At 40.8% G+C, this 16,258-nt stretch overlaps 1 protein-coding gene across 1 annotated transcript in view; it reads right to left on the reverse strand.

Moving 5' to 3' along the window:
* Positions 1–5,027: 5,027 nt before the first annotated feature.
* Positions 5,028–16,258, reverse strand: part of LOC132828351 (solute carrier family 26 member 9-like) — a 108,207-nt gene continuing 96,976 nt past the window's right edge. Inside the window, exons 20-21 of the mRNA XM_060845379.1 lie at positions 12,863–12,940; positions 5,028–6,373 (exon numbers count right to left, since the gene is read on the reverse strand). Of these exons, the coding sequence (XP_060701362.1) occupies positions 6,320–6,373; positions 12,863–12,940 (132 nt within the window). The 3' untranslated portion in view covers positions 5,028–6,319. The remainder of the gene's footprint in view (positions 6,374–12,862; positions 12,941–16,258) is intronic.

Here is a 16,258-nt window from a genome sequence, read left to right on the forward strand (position 1 = left end):
ATGGTATTGGGGACAAAGTACTAACTTGGATTGAAAATTGGTTGGCTGATCAGAAACAAAGGGTAGTGATAAACAGCTCCATTTCGGAATGGCAGGCAGTGACCAGTGGGGTACTGCAGGGATCCGTGCTGGGACTGCAGCTTTTTACAATATATGTTAATGATATAGAAGATGGTATTAGCAATAACATTAGCAAATTTGCTGATGATACAAAGCTGTGGCAGGGTGAAATGTGATGAGGATGTTAGGAGATTACAGGATGACCTGGACAAGTTAGGTGAGTGGGCAGATGCATGGCAGATGTAGTTTAATGTGGATAAATGTATGGTTATCCACTTTGGTGGCAAGAACAGGAAGGCAGATTACTACCTCAATGGAATCAATTTAGGTAAAGGAGCAGTACAGAGAGATCTGGGTGTTCTTGTACACTAGTCAATGAAGGCCAGCATGCAGGTACAGCAGGTAGTGAAGAAGGCTAATAGCATGCTGGCCTTCATAACAAGAAGAATTGAATATAAAAGCAAAGAGGTGCTTCTGCAGCTGTACAGGGCCCTGGTGAGACCACACTTGGAGTACTGTGTGCAGTTCTGGTCTCCAAATTTGAGGAAAGACATTCTGGCTATTGAGGGAGTGCAGCATAGGTTCACGAGGTCAATTCCTGGAATGGCGGGATTACCTTACGCTGAAAGACTGAAGCGACTGGGCATGTATACCCTTGAGGTTAGAAGACTGAGAGGGGATCTGATTAAGACATATAAGATTATTAAAGGATTGGACACTGTGGAGGCAGGAAACATGTTTCCGCTGATGGGTGAGTGCCGAACCAGAGGACACAGCTTAAAAATACAGGGTAGACCATTTAGGACAGAGATGAGGAGAAACATCTTCACCCAGAGAGTGGTGGCTGTGTGGAATGCTCTGCCCCAGAGGGCAGTGGAGGCCCAGTCTCTGGATTCATTTAAGGAAGAGTTGGACAGAGCTCTCAAAGATGGTGGAATCAAGGGTTATGGAGATAAGGCAGGAAGAGGATACTAATTAGGAATGATCAGCCATGATCATATTGAATGGCGGTGCAGGCTCGAAGGGCTGAATGGCCTATTCCTGCACCTATTGTCTATTGTCTAATGAATAAAATTAAGCAGGGTGTGAATTAGATACTTGATACTATCAATTGCCCTTTGGATGGGATAGTTCAAAACTGCTGCAAAAGGCATTGATAGAGTATAATTGAAATATCAACATGGGTCACATTTATCTCTTTTTTGCCAGGCTATAGGTCCAAAATCTACTCTTGGTCTCAAGCACACACTTTTGAAATAATTCCACAGAGGCCAGCATCCATCACCAAGTCACCCCTTATTTATCCATGAACAGTCCTTGACTTTTGTACTGCTTCTTAACAGTCAGCTATTGGAGTGTCAGCATCTCTGACACTCCTCTTTTTATCTGTCTGCCAGGACTCCCTGATTGGACCAGGTTAACACCCTAATCAGGGAATTGATATTCTGTGAGGTCCAGTTGGCTGACCTCATGGTAATCCCTACATTCCTCCCTATCTGAGTTTGAGGATATATGCCAGCCCATTCCCTTGGACAGTCCTTTGAGGTGTTTTAGCCATGGTCAGGTTCCTCTGACTCAGGGTCCGATATGGGTAGCATGTAACGCATGAGAGCTCTCCTTTTGTGCCAGAATAATCTTGGTAAAATTTCACTGTAATCTTCTGGCAGCAAAGGCCAAGACAGTTACATCCATCTCTGGTACTGAGGACAAGTTGTAGCTTGTTGGACAGGGTGAACCCACAGGTTCTGGCAGCCTTACTGACTGTTCTGTTTTGCCGCTGCACTGTTGCAAATTCACTGCTGTCAGATGGCCCATCTGCTTGTTTAGGCCTAACCAACTTTATATGTTACTGGTCCTGACCGCTCAACAACGACACCTCTATATCCATGCGGGGGCCATTTCGATGATTGTTACACCAAGCTTTGTCCACTGTACCAAACTGTCTCTCTTTCTTGGCAGCATCTTTGTGTCTGGCATTGGTGTTCCTGATACATTTCACCACCCTCTCCCAAACTCTGCTGGTGCTATTCCTGTAGTTGCTTGTGGGGTTGTCCTATAATCAAATAAGAACCCTCTGTCACAGCTTCATATCTAGCAAAGCATTCAGCTGTTTCTTTAAGTAAGCTTTCAAACTGTGGACTACTCTTTCTGCCAGGCCAGTGGCTGATGGGTGACATGGACCTGTTGTTACATGATGAACCCCATTCAACTTTAGAAAATACCTAAATTCCCTGCTGGTAAACAATGACCTGCTTTATCTGTGATCAACACCTCCGGACTCCAAGTATTGAAAAGAAATCCGTGTGGTTTTCCTATCATTGTCCCTGTGTTTTGTAAGGGGACCACCTAGAGTCCCTCTGATCAGAATATGTCCCGAGTGAGGCTATGTAATTGTCTGCACTCAAGTGGTGTTCCCCAAGCTCTGTCAAACTGGCGAGGGTGACTATTTCCATCAGAATACCCTGAAATTCATACGCTATACTTGTTGCATTTTCCAATGATAAAGCCAGTTGCAGTGCCTGTTTGAAGTTCAGTTGGGCTTCAGCCAGTAATTGTTTTTGCATGGTTACATCATTAATCACATATACTCACTGAGTTCAGAACATTGAGAGGGAACCTCACTGAGATGCAAAAAGTTCTGACTGGACAGACTGGATGCAAAGATAATGCTTCCCTTGATCTGGGCATTCAGAATGAAGAGTCACTGTCCCAGAATACAGGGTAGAATTTTCAGACTGTGATAAGGAGAAATGTCTTCACTCCGATGGTGCTGCACTTGTGGAGTTCTCTGGCAGAAAAGGCTGGGCATCAAAATCACTGATGTATTTAAGAAATAAGTAGATAGGTTTCAAGAAGCTAAAGGTATCAAGGGGTTTGGGGTGAGAGCTGAAGTATGGTATTGAGACAAAGGATTAGCTCTGATCATGTTGAATAGTGGGATAACCTTTCTGTATGAGTATTGTAAGGATCATCAAGATAATGTAAATAGTGAGAGGCTATCACATGGAAGTAAAAATTCAGATACTGTGACTAATTCCAGCATTACTTTTAAATGAGAAAGTGGTCTAATGATGTGAATTGGTAAAGACTACTACTTCTTGTCGGATAGTTCCTGAAAAATGATTATTAATTTTAAAATAGCCAATAAAAGAATGAAAGGAAGGGTGATGAGAAGTTTATTTTTATCAGGCATTGTCGAATAATAATTTGCCTCGAGGCATTGCATCATTAAAGGAACACTCAATAACTCTTTGAATCAGGTGACTGTGGAGTTTGCAATTCTCCCCGTGTCTGCATGAGTTTCCTCCCACAATCCAGAGATGTGCAGGTTAGGTGAATTGGCCATGCTAAACTGTCCATAATTCTGGATTAGTGGTGCTGGAAAAGCACAGCAGTTCTACGCAGCATCCGAGGAGCAGTAAGATCGACGTTTCGGGCAAAAGCCCTTCATCAGGAATACAGGCAGAGTGCCTGAAGGGTGGAGAGATAAATGAGAGGATGTGTAGTTTCGCTGCATTAGTCAGGGGTAAATGTAGAGTAATAGGGTAGGGGAATGGGTTTGGGTGAGATGCTCTTTGGAGAGTCAGTGTGAACTTGTTGGCCCAAATAGCCTGTTTCCACACTGTGGGGATTCTATGATCAGATAATAATTGACGTGTGTGTGTGTGTGTGTGTGTGTGTGTGTGTGTGTGTGTGTGTGTGTGTGTGTGTGTGTGTGTGTGTGTGAGAGAGAGAGAGGGGTAACAAAGACAGAAGGAGGGAAAAAAAAACATAGACTGATACTTTAAAACTTAGAACTACACATGCTGTAAATCAGAAACAAAACCAGAAATTGCTGGAAAAGCTCAGCAGGGCTGGCAGGATCTGTGGAGAGAAATCAGTTAACACTTTCTTCTGAGAAAGGGTCACTTGAATTGAAATGTTAACTCTGATATTTCTTCACAGATACTGCATGGATGAGTTTAGATGCTTTAACAAAGAGGTAGCCCAGACTACCATTGTATACTTTCTCTTAGAAATTTAGTTGTTAGAGTGATAGAGTCATGGAGATATGTAGCATGGAAACAGACCCTTTGGTCCAATTCATCCATGCCGACCAGATACCTCAAGCCAATCTAGTTCCATTTGCCAGCACTTAGCCCTCTAAACCCTTTCTAGTCATATACCCATTCAGATGCGTTTTAAATGTTGTAATTGTTCCAGCCTCCACCACTTCCTCTGGCAGCTCATTCAATACATGCATCACTTTCTGCGTGAAAAAGTTGCCCCTAAGGTCCCTTTTAGGTTTTCCCCCTCTCACTCTAAACTTATGCTCTCTAGTTCTGGACTCCCACAACCCAGGGAAACAAATCGTGCCTATTTACCCTATGCATGCCCCTCATGATTTTATAAGCCTCTATAAGGTCACCCATCAGCCTCTAATGCTCCAGGGAAAACAGCCCCGGTCTATTTCCAAATTTTTGAAAATACTGCATAAATAGATTAGCTGCCAAAACTATGCTGGATATGTACAACTTGTATTCAACAATTTCGTATCTAAGCAAACACTTAAGGACTCAAACCATTCATGCCAAAATTGTGGACAGAAAGATAGGTACCTCCAAGATTAGATTAGATTAGATTACTTACAGTGTGGAAACAGGCCCTTCGGCTCAACAAGTCCACACCGACCCTCCGAAGCGCAACCATCCAAATCCATTCCCCTACATTTACCCCTTCACCTAACACTACAGGCAATTTAGCATGACCAATTCACCTGACCTGCACATCTTTGGACTGTGGGAGGAAACCAGAGCACCCAGAGGAAACCCATGCAGACATGGGGAGAATGTGCAAACTCCACACAGACAGTCGCCTGAGGCGGGAATTGAATCCGGGTCTCTGGCGCTGTGAGGCACTGTGCCACCATGCCGCCCACCTCCAAGTATTATTTCAGGGCACTTCTGTGAAAAGAACAACAAATTGAATACTGGTAATATATTACATTTATTCATATATCATTAGCATACACTAGTGTTCATCATTTAAATAACAATTGCTTGTATTTCACAGTGGAGTGCAACAAAACATTAATTTATTACTTTGAGAATGATATACTTCATAATTATGCAGATGAAAAACCCTACCCTATTCCTGTATTGTCAAGATAACTTACATTGAGATGTCACAGCCATGCATTGAATGCACTTCTGTCAATAAAAGGTGGGGGAATGGCACAGGAGTGGGTTTTGCTTTTCTGAATAAGAGGCAGCAGTTTGCTTGACCATTAGACAGTGACACTGGGGCTTAATGAAGGTCACCATCACATAATGTTCAAGGAACACAGAATGAACCTTAGTTCAACCATATTCCATTCTCCAAAATGCAAAGTGCTTCATTGAACCCAACCACTTAAATGACTTCATGAAATATAAATTGCCCTGTGTTACTTCTGTGTGTTGAGGTTAACGTGGAAGAAAAAGTATTTAAGCTGCTTCACTGCAATCCTCCTTAAATGGTCTTCAAAGAGACACATAAAATGAATGCAATCTTTGGTTCTATTCATGTTGTTGATCCTTACAAACCAGGAAGGCTCTAGATTTAATTCCCAGTTGTACTAAGTCATCTGGTTACAGATGGAGCACTGCTTCTGGTTTCAGTGCTGGGGTTAAGGAGGAAAAAATATCAGCCAAGGTTACTGGGTCCTTATCGTTACGCACTGACTGCTACTGCAATAAGAAAGTGCGTTTAAGATTCTGCTGTTTTCTATCTCTTACGATGGCATTACATCTCATTTGATCCATAAGCAGCACAGCGCTTTATCTGACACCTTGCACACTTCGGGTAAGAGTTCATGTTGCAAGTGACCTCAGGCTGGGGTTTTTCCCACCTTTCTGAACATGTCCGAAAAAAAAGCATTAAAAGTGGGAGCCCCTACTTTCAGCATTTCGTCACCAAGTGGCGAGACACTGTCTGAACTGGAGCTAAAACATGGTTAACAAAGTACAACAGTACATACTTTTACATGTGCCAAATCAAGATATTCCACGCGAGTATCATTGTTTTAGATAAGCAATAGCATACTACAACCGAGAAAAAGATGCACAGTTTAATAATAACTGGTGCCTGCATGGTTATGCCTTTTTCAACATTACTTAGTGTATCAGACGCCAGTGCAAAGCACTCTACAATACACATTTGCCAAGTTATTTGTTCTGAAAGCTCTTGAGGCTTTGAGTGCAAATCACTTGCATTTGATCTTCAGTACTTCAGAATTTTTTCACAGAATGGTATGGTCCCCAACACTATGATCAAACATTGTTCCAAACATGACCTGTAGGGAGAACAAAGGGGAGTGAAAATTTCAAGTACTGTATGCGTTTATAATATAGCCCTTTTTTTTTAGCTACAGCACAAAATACGTTGTGTTACACTCCCTTCTTTATAAACGAGAAGATAAAAGTCAAATTGGTAATCTGTTTTCCAAACTTATTGTTTATTAATGTATAATTGTTCCAGTGATAATGATATCTACCAGTTATCTGCTTAAATGCTCCACTATCTAATAATATACTGTTTTACTGGCTGCGTAAATATTTTTAATACACACAGAATCATGAATTTCATAAATAATAGAGTTCGTAAAAGGCCATCACAGTGGCTCAGTGGTAAGCACTACTGCCTCACAGTGCAAGGGGTCTGGGCGACTATCTCTGTGGAGTTTGCACATTCTCCCCGTGACTGTGTGGATTTCCTCTGGGCGCTCTGGTTTCCTCCCACATTCCAAAGATGTGCAGGTTAGGTGGATTAGACATGGAAAATGCAGGGTTACAGGGATAGTGTAGGATGTGGGACTGGATGGGATGCTCTTTGGAGGGTTGATGTGGAGTCGATGGGCCAAATGGTCTGCTTCTACACTGTGTGGATTCTATGAAATAAAGAGCTATAATAAATCTGTGCAAATCAGTGAGTCAATTAGAATGCTGTATCCACTTGGAAGAAATTACTGGAGACAGAGATTTACCAGATTAATTTCACGAATGGGACAGCTTTAGTTATGACAAAAGAGCAGAAAAATGAGACCTGTCAGCAGAGACATCTAGAAGGAGATCTGACAGGTAGTTCTAATAGGATAAAAATACTTCCATTAGTCAGTGAAACAACAACTGTTAACTAGAAATTTATGATTACTACCAAAATAATAAGAAGGGAAGAGAATTTTCTTTTACAGAGGGTGGTAAGTCATTAGAAGCAGAGGTGGAATGACGTTGCTTCCATATTGCTTTTCAATAACTGAGCTACACATTTTTAAAAACTCAGGAATGTCTTGGAAAAAGACAGCACAATGGGAATGACTGAATGACTCTCTTAAAGAGTGAGCACACACAGACATTTGCTCTGTGATATATAATGGTTTGACTTAACTATTCCAAACCTGATGTGAAAATCACTCACATTGATACCACCTTATGAAGGAGAAAGTACTTCCTTCGTCTTCAGAGGGGGAAAAAAAACAGCAAGCACCACAAGGGAAATAAAATAACTTTCACATATTAATGATAAGCCTGGCACCATTTTCAAACATCACCTTATCTTTCCTCTGATCCAATAGCTTAAAGTTTCAAATCCACAATGATTGACACATCAAGGTTCTGTGGGGTGTTATCCTTCAGTTGAGCTATTAAGCAAGGTTTATGCACTTTCATGTGTACCAAATATGTTCACATTCTAAGGTATTTCATTTGTTGGATGTGAAATATTTTGGGTTCTACATTCTGTGGAGAGGTTATGTGCTGAGAGGATGTTGCCCATCATGCAAAAGTTTAGGGCCAGAGGGCATAGTCTCAGAATAAAGAGACAATAGTTTAAGACTGAGATGAGGAGGAATTTATTTTCTCAGAGGGTTTTAAGTCTTTTGAACTCCTTGTCACAGAGAGCTGTGGGGGAGAGTCCTTGTGTATATTTAAGGCTGAGGCAGATAGACTCTTGATCAGTTGGGGAATCAAGGGTTATCGGGTTAAGGCAGAAAAATGGATGTGAGAAGTGTGAAATCAGCCATGATCCTGGTCAATGGTGGAGCCTGAATGGTCTATTCCAGTTCCTATTTCTTACGGTCTTTAGGTTTTAACTTAAAAAGGGCTACATAGGAACATTAAACAATGTGCTTACTACTGCCACTAGATGGTCCCACAGTTTCAGAATAATCAGTAAGAATAGTGGTATGTTGAATAAAAATTAGAGGCTAGCAGCAAATCAGAGAGAAATCCCTAAATAACTTCATAGTCGCCATTAGTGGGCTTAAGTGTTTAACTAATGAAAATCATGTAGTAGGTTACTGCAGCATTTATAATCATTGCACAACCAATGTGCAGTCAAGCAATTAAACTACAAAGATCTCAACTCATTTGAAAACGGCTCTACATTAAACATTTTAAGCTGTTAATACGTTGGGCAGACTTAGGATAGGCTTTATATCATTGTTTTATATTAATTTCTAATATTGACTTTGATGGAATTTGTTGTAAGATCTTCCACATAAAAATTGATCTTAAAACAAGAATTCTCCAAATTAGATTCTCACCTTCCATTTTCTCTCTAATGTTCCATTCTCATTCCTCTTGACAATCATGACTTGTGCATAGCCAAGACCCATCCCAAAAATTTCCATCGTACGTTTTCATACTCAATAAATATACTCTGCTGATTGTGTATGTGCTGATGCCAGCTACTCTACCAGAGAGTCATACTTACATCCTGCATCTAAAAGGATATTCCATGCTTGGAGTAGATACAGAGAAGGGTACTTGATTTATTGAAGAATTTTCAATGAGAAAAGACTGACAGCCTGATTGTTTTCTCACTTTTAAAGAAAATACAAAACCTAGAGCTGGGTATTCTAGAGTGACTGTTTACATAAACCATTCTAGGATTTGTGCTGCACGATGTATTTCCCAAATTATCATTTCCCAATGGCTATCAAATGAACATTTTGCTGGATGCTCCATGCTCCAACTATTAATAGTTTAAACAAAAAAAGTCTACTGTTCTAATCCACCTGGTCAGAGATGTTATTACAGACATCTGGAGCAGGTGAGATGCGAATCTAGACCTCCAGGTAGGGACACTACCACTGTGCTGCATAAGCTCCTCTAACTGTTTGCAGAACGGAACTTTAGGTTATGTAAGCTATTTTACACATAAGTGAATTATATTTTATTTTCACAAGAGATTAGTTGAGGCAATTTCTACATATTAGGTTGTTTAATTTCAATGAGAGTATGTTTTTTTTCCTCAGTAGTAACATCATCAGTAGGCCAATCAATTTACTTTCTCATAGGATGCCTCCTGATTTATGTCCATGCTTGATACCAGGTACATGGGCATGAAGAGAGAAGGGCAAAGGAAGATGGATTGGGTGTATGAGGTGAAATGGAGGCGAGGGGGATGATTGTGGGTGTGTAAAGTATTATGGGTAATGGGAGATAACTAGATTGTCATGGGAGTGGGTACAGGGACATAGATTGACATAATGGGGCATGTAGGGTGACGGGATTAAGGAAGTGAGAGCAGGAAGGATGCTTTCTGTTTAAATCCTTATTTTTAAACATAGAACTTAGTGCTATGCTCCCCAGGCAGACAAATGAAAGTGAGAATTGCACACTTTTTTTATATTATTAAGGTGGGAAGACTTGGAGCAGGCAACTAGAACAAATTGCATTAATGTTTTCAATTGAACTATCTGACAGTCTGGTCAAACTAGTCAATTGCGGCTTTCTTTAAAAATAGAATTGGATGACTATCAGAATAGAAAGCAATTTTACAGGGCTGTGAAGAAACATTGGGGGAGGTGGATCTAACTGAGTAATTCTTACAGAGAACTGACATGTACACATAGGCAGAATAGCTGCCTTCTGTGCTCTAATCATTCCAGACAGATTTCTGTTAACAATGGATTCCAATGGAAAACTGTGAAAAGTGAGATCAGTGGTCTCAAGGAGTCATCCAGCACAAAACTGTTGTTATATACTCATTGCTCAATATGACAGATGGTCCTGGTTCTTCGATACAAACAGAATTGCTTGCAGTGATGCCACAGGTTTTGTGACCCCCTGTATGTGCAGTAAATACAGGTTGTGGTGGCAGCAAATGTAACCTTTTAAAATTCACAGCAAGTGCTGGCATGTATAAAGAAATTCTAACTTAGAAAATTGGAAAACAAATCACCACATTTTATAGTATGGAGCCAATGATATTGAAGACTCAGGGGTTAATGTTTCCTCCCATTGGATGTGGCTGATAGGGAAAGCCTAGTTATTGGTGCTTAATCTAAAAAACACATCTGTTGATATGAATAGGACCTGATCTCTTCAAGATATTGTGGGAAAAATGCATCTGTTTAATACTGTACAGGGTTTCATTGATTTCCTGGGGGGTCAGCAATGTTGTTTGTTGTAACCTTAGTGCTATTTTTCATTGCTAGGAGCCGTGCTATTTGAACAAGTTTCTCTCACTCTGACTTTGGCTCAGGTTTTGATACCTGAGCTGGAAAGACCAAAGAGAATTAATTTCTTCCTCAGGACCTAGGCTCGGGTTTGAGATTTGCCTGTTTGATAGTCAGCCCACCTTGCTCAAAGCTCAACAAATTGTACTTTGTGTCCAAATTAAAATCTAAGATTCAGCCCGAGGCTACTGCCTATGACTTCTCCCAGCCACAGTGAAAATGATCACATGCTGAAGTTTGTGTAGTACTTCACAGGATACTAGGTGTTTCTAAAAGAAGAATTCAAACATCTTTATTAAACATTTGGAATTAAAATAGTGTGCTTAGCTACTTCGTAGGAGGGACTCATCTTCATTAGTGGCTGCAATTGGTCTGAATATCTGGTATCACATGGAATATCAAACTAATCAGATACTGCTCAGTTCATGCTCTTGGTCAAGATATATTTCTCACCTATTGTCTATTTTATGGTTACTGTCTATGCAGAGGTGATACGTCAGCTTCTAAATGTGTAGCAGGTTTTATTCAGAGTGCTTTAGTTTAAAATGTTTACTGGAAGTTTCAGCTTTAGATTCCAAATATTCCTACAGCTTTGTGGACTTTACTCAGAGTCTCTTCCAAGATTTAACCAATCGAGTACTGTAAGCATCAGTTTTAAACAGACTGACACATTCGAACACAGAACGGCTCAATGCTGCAGTGTTTATAAATGATGTAACATCTATTTTACACTCCATATGTGTTTATGATGATTAGTTATGTGTCACAATGGTAGGATGGGGTGGCACTCTCATAGCAAACAAAACACCATTGTATCAGAAACACTAGTTGACCTCACGCCAGGGATAACAAACACCTGAGAACATGCTAGGAGATTTGTGAAGTTGTATGCAAGTGCGAGAAGGGAAGGGCCAGCTTTGAGGGCGTGTGACCATTACACTGTTCTATTGTTTGGTGTTTGATTGTGTGTGTCTGTTGACTCTTCCCTGTTCTGTGTGCTATTACTCAAGCCTGGGTGTGGGTTACAGGAAAATAGAAACTTAAACAATCATGATAAAGGGAATATTTTTACAACATGTAAATAACGTTCTTGTTGAGACATAAAAACTGCTGTGTCATTTCTACATATCTCCAAGGCATTAAATATAACAAGCATAATTTTTCTAATTAATGAAATGATGAGAGAAAATCAAGAAAGAGGTGGCAAAAATCAATGTATGCAATTTAATTAGCTTATGCACAATGCAATTGCATGTAATTAATGGCCTGTTTCTTTGTGTAGTCCTGCCAATATGCAACTGATGTGTTCATCGCGAAATGTTCTGCTTTTTGCAATGAAAGTTGAGGTCAGGGCTGTGGTAATACTGAAGATGACTTCCTGATGGACCAATTTATCTCCAGTGAGAGTTGCAAGCAACAAAGGCAGAATTTTCTCTGTCAGAGTAGAAATTCCAGACAATTCTTGCCTCTGGAGACCTGATCCATGAAACAGTGCTTTGCAAGTTTGAATTTTGGGTTCAGGGAGGGCACTAAGTTTTATGAGAGATATCGCTACCACCCCTGAAAAGAGTTCAGAGGCCACCAGCTGTGGAGGTGGACCAGGTGAAAAAACAGATTCAGTGGTCCAACATGTAAAGTACAGTCAACCATCATCAATTGCACACTCCATTCATTCTTATCCATGCTAACCCACGGCATCTGATGACTTTTCATGCCAACCTATGTACCACTCATTCAACATGATCTTTTATAACCCCCTATGCCAACTTAGTACTGATGGTTCCATCAAACTCATACAGTCTCTTTAGAGCCCTTAGACCATATCATGCCAACACATTGACTTGCATTTACATACCTATTCAGCAATTAATTACTTGGGACCCAAACTGAGAATAAAATAACTTTTGCAGCATTAATCTTGTAAGGATAACTCTCAGGTATACATCAATAGACAGAATAAGTAAGAGTACTGATTCTTTCTTTAACACTGCAAAAGGTTTTGTTTTAAATATTTGAAGGACAGGAGATTTAAACACCATTCCCTTTGACAATAACAATGTGCTTCACAGTGACAATGAGTTTATCTCCTTGTTATTCATAATAATGTCTAACTTTAACAACCCATATTACATTTCAAAAAGGGGACCCCCATCTCTGTCAAAGGGCATCTGACCTTTCCTGAAGATGCCATGTAACAATATTTTAAATGGTAAGTTTCTCAACAAGTCATTTTTTTTTGGATACCCGACTGGTGAAGATTAGATCAGCTTCATAGGGTAAGAAAACATTGACAATGTTTGATTGGCAAAGCTGTTTGCTTACCTGTTCTAAATCCTGATCGTTATCATTTTCATCACTTGACATGTCTTCATTAATATAGACAGCTGCTGCACCAGAAACCTAAATAATAACCAATGGGAATAATTTTTGAAGATTACTAGTGAAACACTAAGACTAATCATTTAGTTAAAGTAGAACACAGAACTGCCGATACTGAAATAAAAACAAAAATTGCTGGAGAAACTCAGCATATCTGACAGCATCTACGGACAGAAAACCTAGTTAACATTTTGAGTGCAGTGACCCTTTGTCAAAACTATTAACCATTTAGTTAAAGCAGTTACAGCCGCTGCAGCAGAGGAGCTGGACTATATAGTAAAACAACTCCTGTTTGACACAATACTGCAGCATCTTTCCTTTATTCTTTGATTGAGTGTGTGTGTCCTTAGTAGAACCAGCATTTGGTGCCCATCCTAACTACCCTTGCTTGGCTATTTCAGAGAACAAATAGGAGTCATTCATATTGTTGCTGGTCTGGAGTCACATGTAGACTGGACCTGGCAGTTTTCCTTTCCTAAGGGGAATTACTGAACCAATTGGGTTTTTCCTAACAATAAATTAGACTAATTGAATTTAATTTTTTAACCAGTTGCAACAATGGGATTTGAACCCACTCTCCCAGAGCATTAGCCTGGGGCTTCAAGATTACTAGTTCTGTGGTGTTAACATTTTGCCATCGTTTCCCCATAATAACTGTTGTGATTGTATTGAGGTCAGCCAGGTGGACCTCGTAGGATATGAATTCCTGATTGAGGTTGCTAATCTGGTTGAATCAGAGAGCCCTGGCTGACAGATATAAATAGGAAAATGAGACGTTCTGTTCTCTCTGAGAGCTGGCTCTGGGAAAGCTGGACCAGTATAATGCCCATGTAAATAAAAATGATTTGATGATGGGATACCTGCCTCTGTGGAGTTATTTTAATAAGCACTGGTGCGATGGAATAATTTCCAATTGCCTTGCAGTAGAGAGATGACGGCCCTGTGATCACTGCAGTAACTGCACTCCCAAACAGACCACTTAAGGGCAGAAATAGGCCACTTGGCCCCTTTAGTCTGCTTTCATCCATAAGGAACATGGCTCATGTGACTGTGACCTCAACTCCACATGCCTTTGAGATGCCTTGAGTACCATTCTAATGGTGCTATATAGATGCAATGTATTGTGTTGCTGTCTTGCTTTTTTGACTGAGTGAAGCCACAATTAGTCTGGTTCTGTGGAGTGGGAGCAGGACCAGTAGGAAGGCATTATTTAGCAGAGCCCTTGAACCCTAATTCAATGGCTACACAGAGAATATTACATTCATTCTATAAAACATATTACAAGCACCTTCATACAGTACTCTGACCTACATTTACCCTCCCCTAGACTTTCTTTTAAACTTTTATATTGAGTTAACCTTGACACCACAATCTGGCAAATATCATTTCAGTTCCCAGATAAAAGGAGTCGTTGGGCCAGGCGTGAGGTATAAATTATCAGAAATATACAAGTGTACACAGTTTAGCACTTCAAACATCAAACAGAAGGAGCAACATTCCAGAGAGACAGGGCGTTATTTTGTGAGGAATTACAGTGCCCTTACCTCAAGTGATAGGTTGAGGTAAGGGCCGATGAAAAATCAAGACCACTTCCAGTGAATATAAAAGATCAGAAATTATCACTGTAAAGAAAAGTAGGTATATTCTCCTGCCTTGTTACAATCACTACATCCCTCCCCCTTCTGAGTCCGAGGACATAGGCTGATTCTTTGTTTTTGTCGCGCTTCCTCAGGTATTTTAGCACGGGGTCAGGTTTCTCCAACTCTCCCTCTGACATGGGCAGAACGTAATGCACAGTAGCTGACCTCTTGCACTGGGAGTGTCTCAGAAGAAATTTATTCTCTTCTCCAGGCAACATTTGCTGTATCCATCTCCGATCCTGAGGTAACTTTAACGTTTAATGGAGAGAGAGGGAACTCACAGGTTCTGGGAACTGGAAATGTTATCAAGGAGCCAGGAAACTTTTGCTCTCACACCATTTGCAGCTTTCAAATGATTCACATGCTTTTCAGGACTATCGCACCTACCCGAACCTTATACGCTGTTGGACCTGACCTCACATCAACTATGCGTCTCATCCACACAGTGCCATTCCCATGGTTCTGACTTCAGGAAATACTCAAATTCCCATTGGTCAATGATGGTCCATTATCTGTGACCAACACTTCTGGGAGTCCATGTATTGTGAAATATGAACAGAGTTTTTCTATCTTCAATCCTGTGTTCGACGAATTAACTCCATATGCTCAGTCCAGGCACACTGAGTGGGCACCCACATGACTAGGGACATGGAACCATGAAAGGACCTCCATAGTCGATGTGTTATCGAGTCTGGTGTTTACCCAGCTTTCCCCCCGAATATGGGGGAGCTGATAGTGGATCTAGATGGCTCTCCGGGAACTGCCCAATCAACATGGTTGTGTCTGCATCCAATCCTGGCCACCAGACATAAACTTCTCACCAACATCTTCATTTTAGAAACCTCTGGATGACCCCGGTGGATTTCAACCAGTATCTGTTGGCGACATTTGCTTGGGAAAATCAATCTTGCTCCCAACAATAATAAGCCATCCACTGCTGTGGTCTTGTCACTCCGGGTCAAAAAAGATTTCAGTGCTGATTGTAACGGCCCTTTGGTTTCCCCCATCACCACCAGCTATTTCAGTTATGCTAGGGCTACATCTTGCAGCATCCAAAGTCTGATATTGTCAGCTGTGAATCGAAGTGTATCCAGAAAATGTAAAACCATTACAAACTCTTCCCCGTCGCAGTCTCACCGGTGGTGTATCTGCCATCAGGGGGCAGCTCAATGCATCTGCAATTGCTACTTGGCCTTCTGCACAGAGTTCCAACTTGTAACTATACGCGCTTAGTGTTAGAGCCCACCTCTGAGTTCGACCTGAAGCAATAGGTGGTACTGCCTTGTCCTCTTTAAATAGACCTAGCAGGGATTTATAGTCCATTATTAAAACAAATTTATATCTATAAAGGTATTGGTGGAAGTTGTTGAGTCCGAATATGACTGCCAAACTTTCCTTTTCTATCTGGTCATATTTACAGGCTGTACTAGCCAAGGTCCTGGAAGCATACGCTGTTGGGTAGTCTTCTCCATTGGGCAACCTATGAGCTACTAATATCTAGATGCACTACAAGGAGGATGACTTTGACCAGGGCCCTCATTCCTGATGAAGGGTTTTTGCCCGAAATGTCGATTTTCCTGCTCCTCGGATGCTGCTTGACCTGCTTTGTTTTTCCAGCATCTGCAGTACTCAATTTCACCCGCTCCATTTCCACAAAACCTATCCTAATTAGTGCTGTATTCATTTGTTGGTACATCAA

This window comes from Hemiscyllium ocellatum, chromosome 26 (genome assembly GCF_020745735.1).
Source record: "Hemiscyllium ocellatum isolate sHemOce1 chromosome 26, sHemOce1.pat.X.cur, whole genome shotgun sequence".
NCBI classification, from domain to species: Eukaryota; Metazoa; Chordata; class Chondrichthyes; order Orectolobiformes; family Hemiscylliidae; genus Hemiscyllium; species Hemiscyllium ocellatum.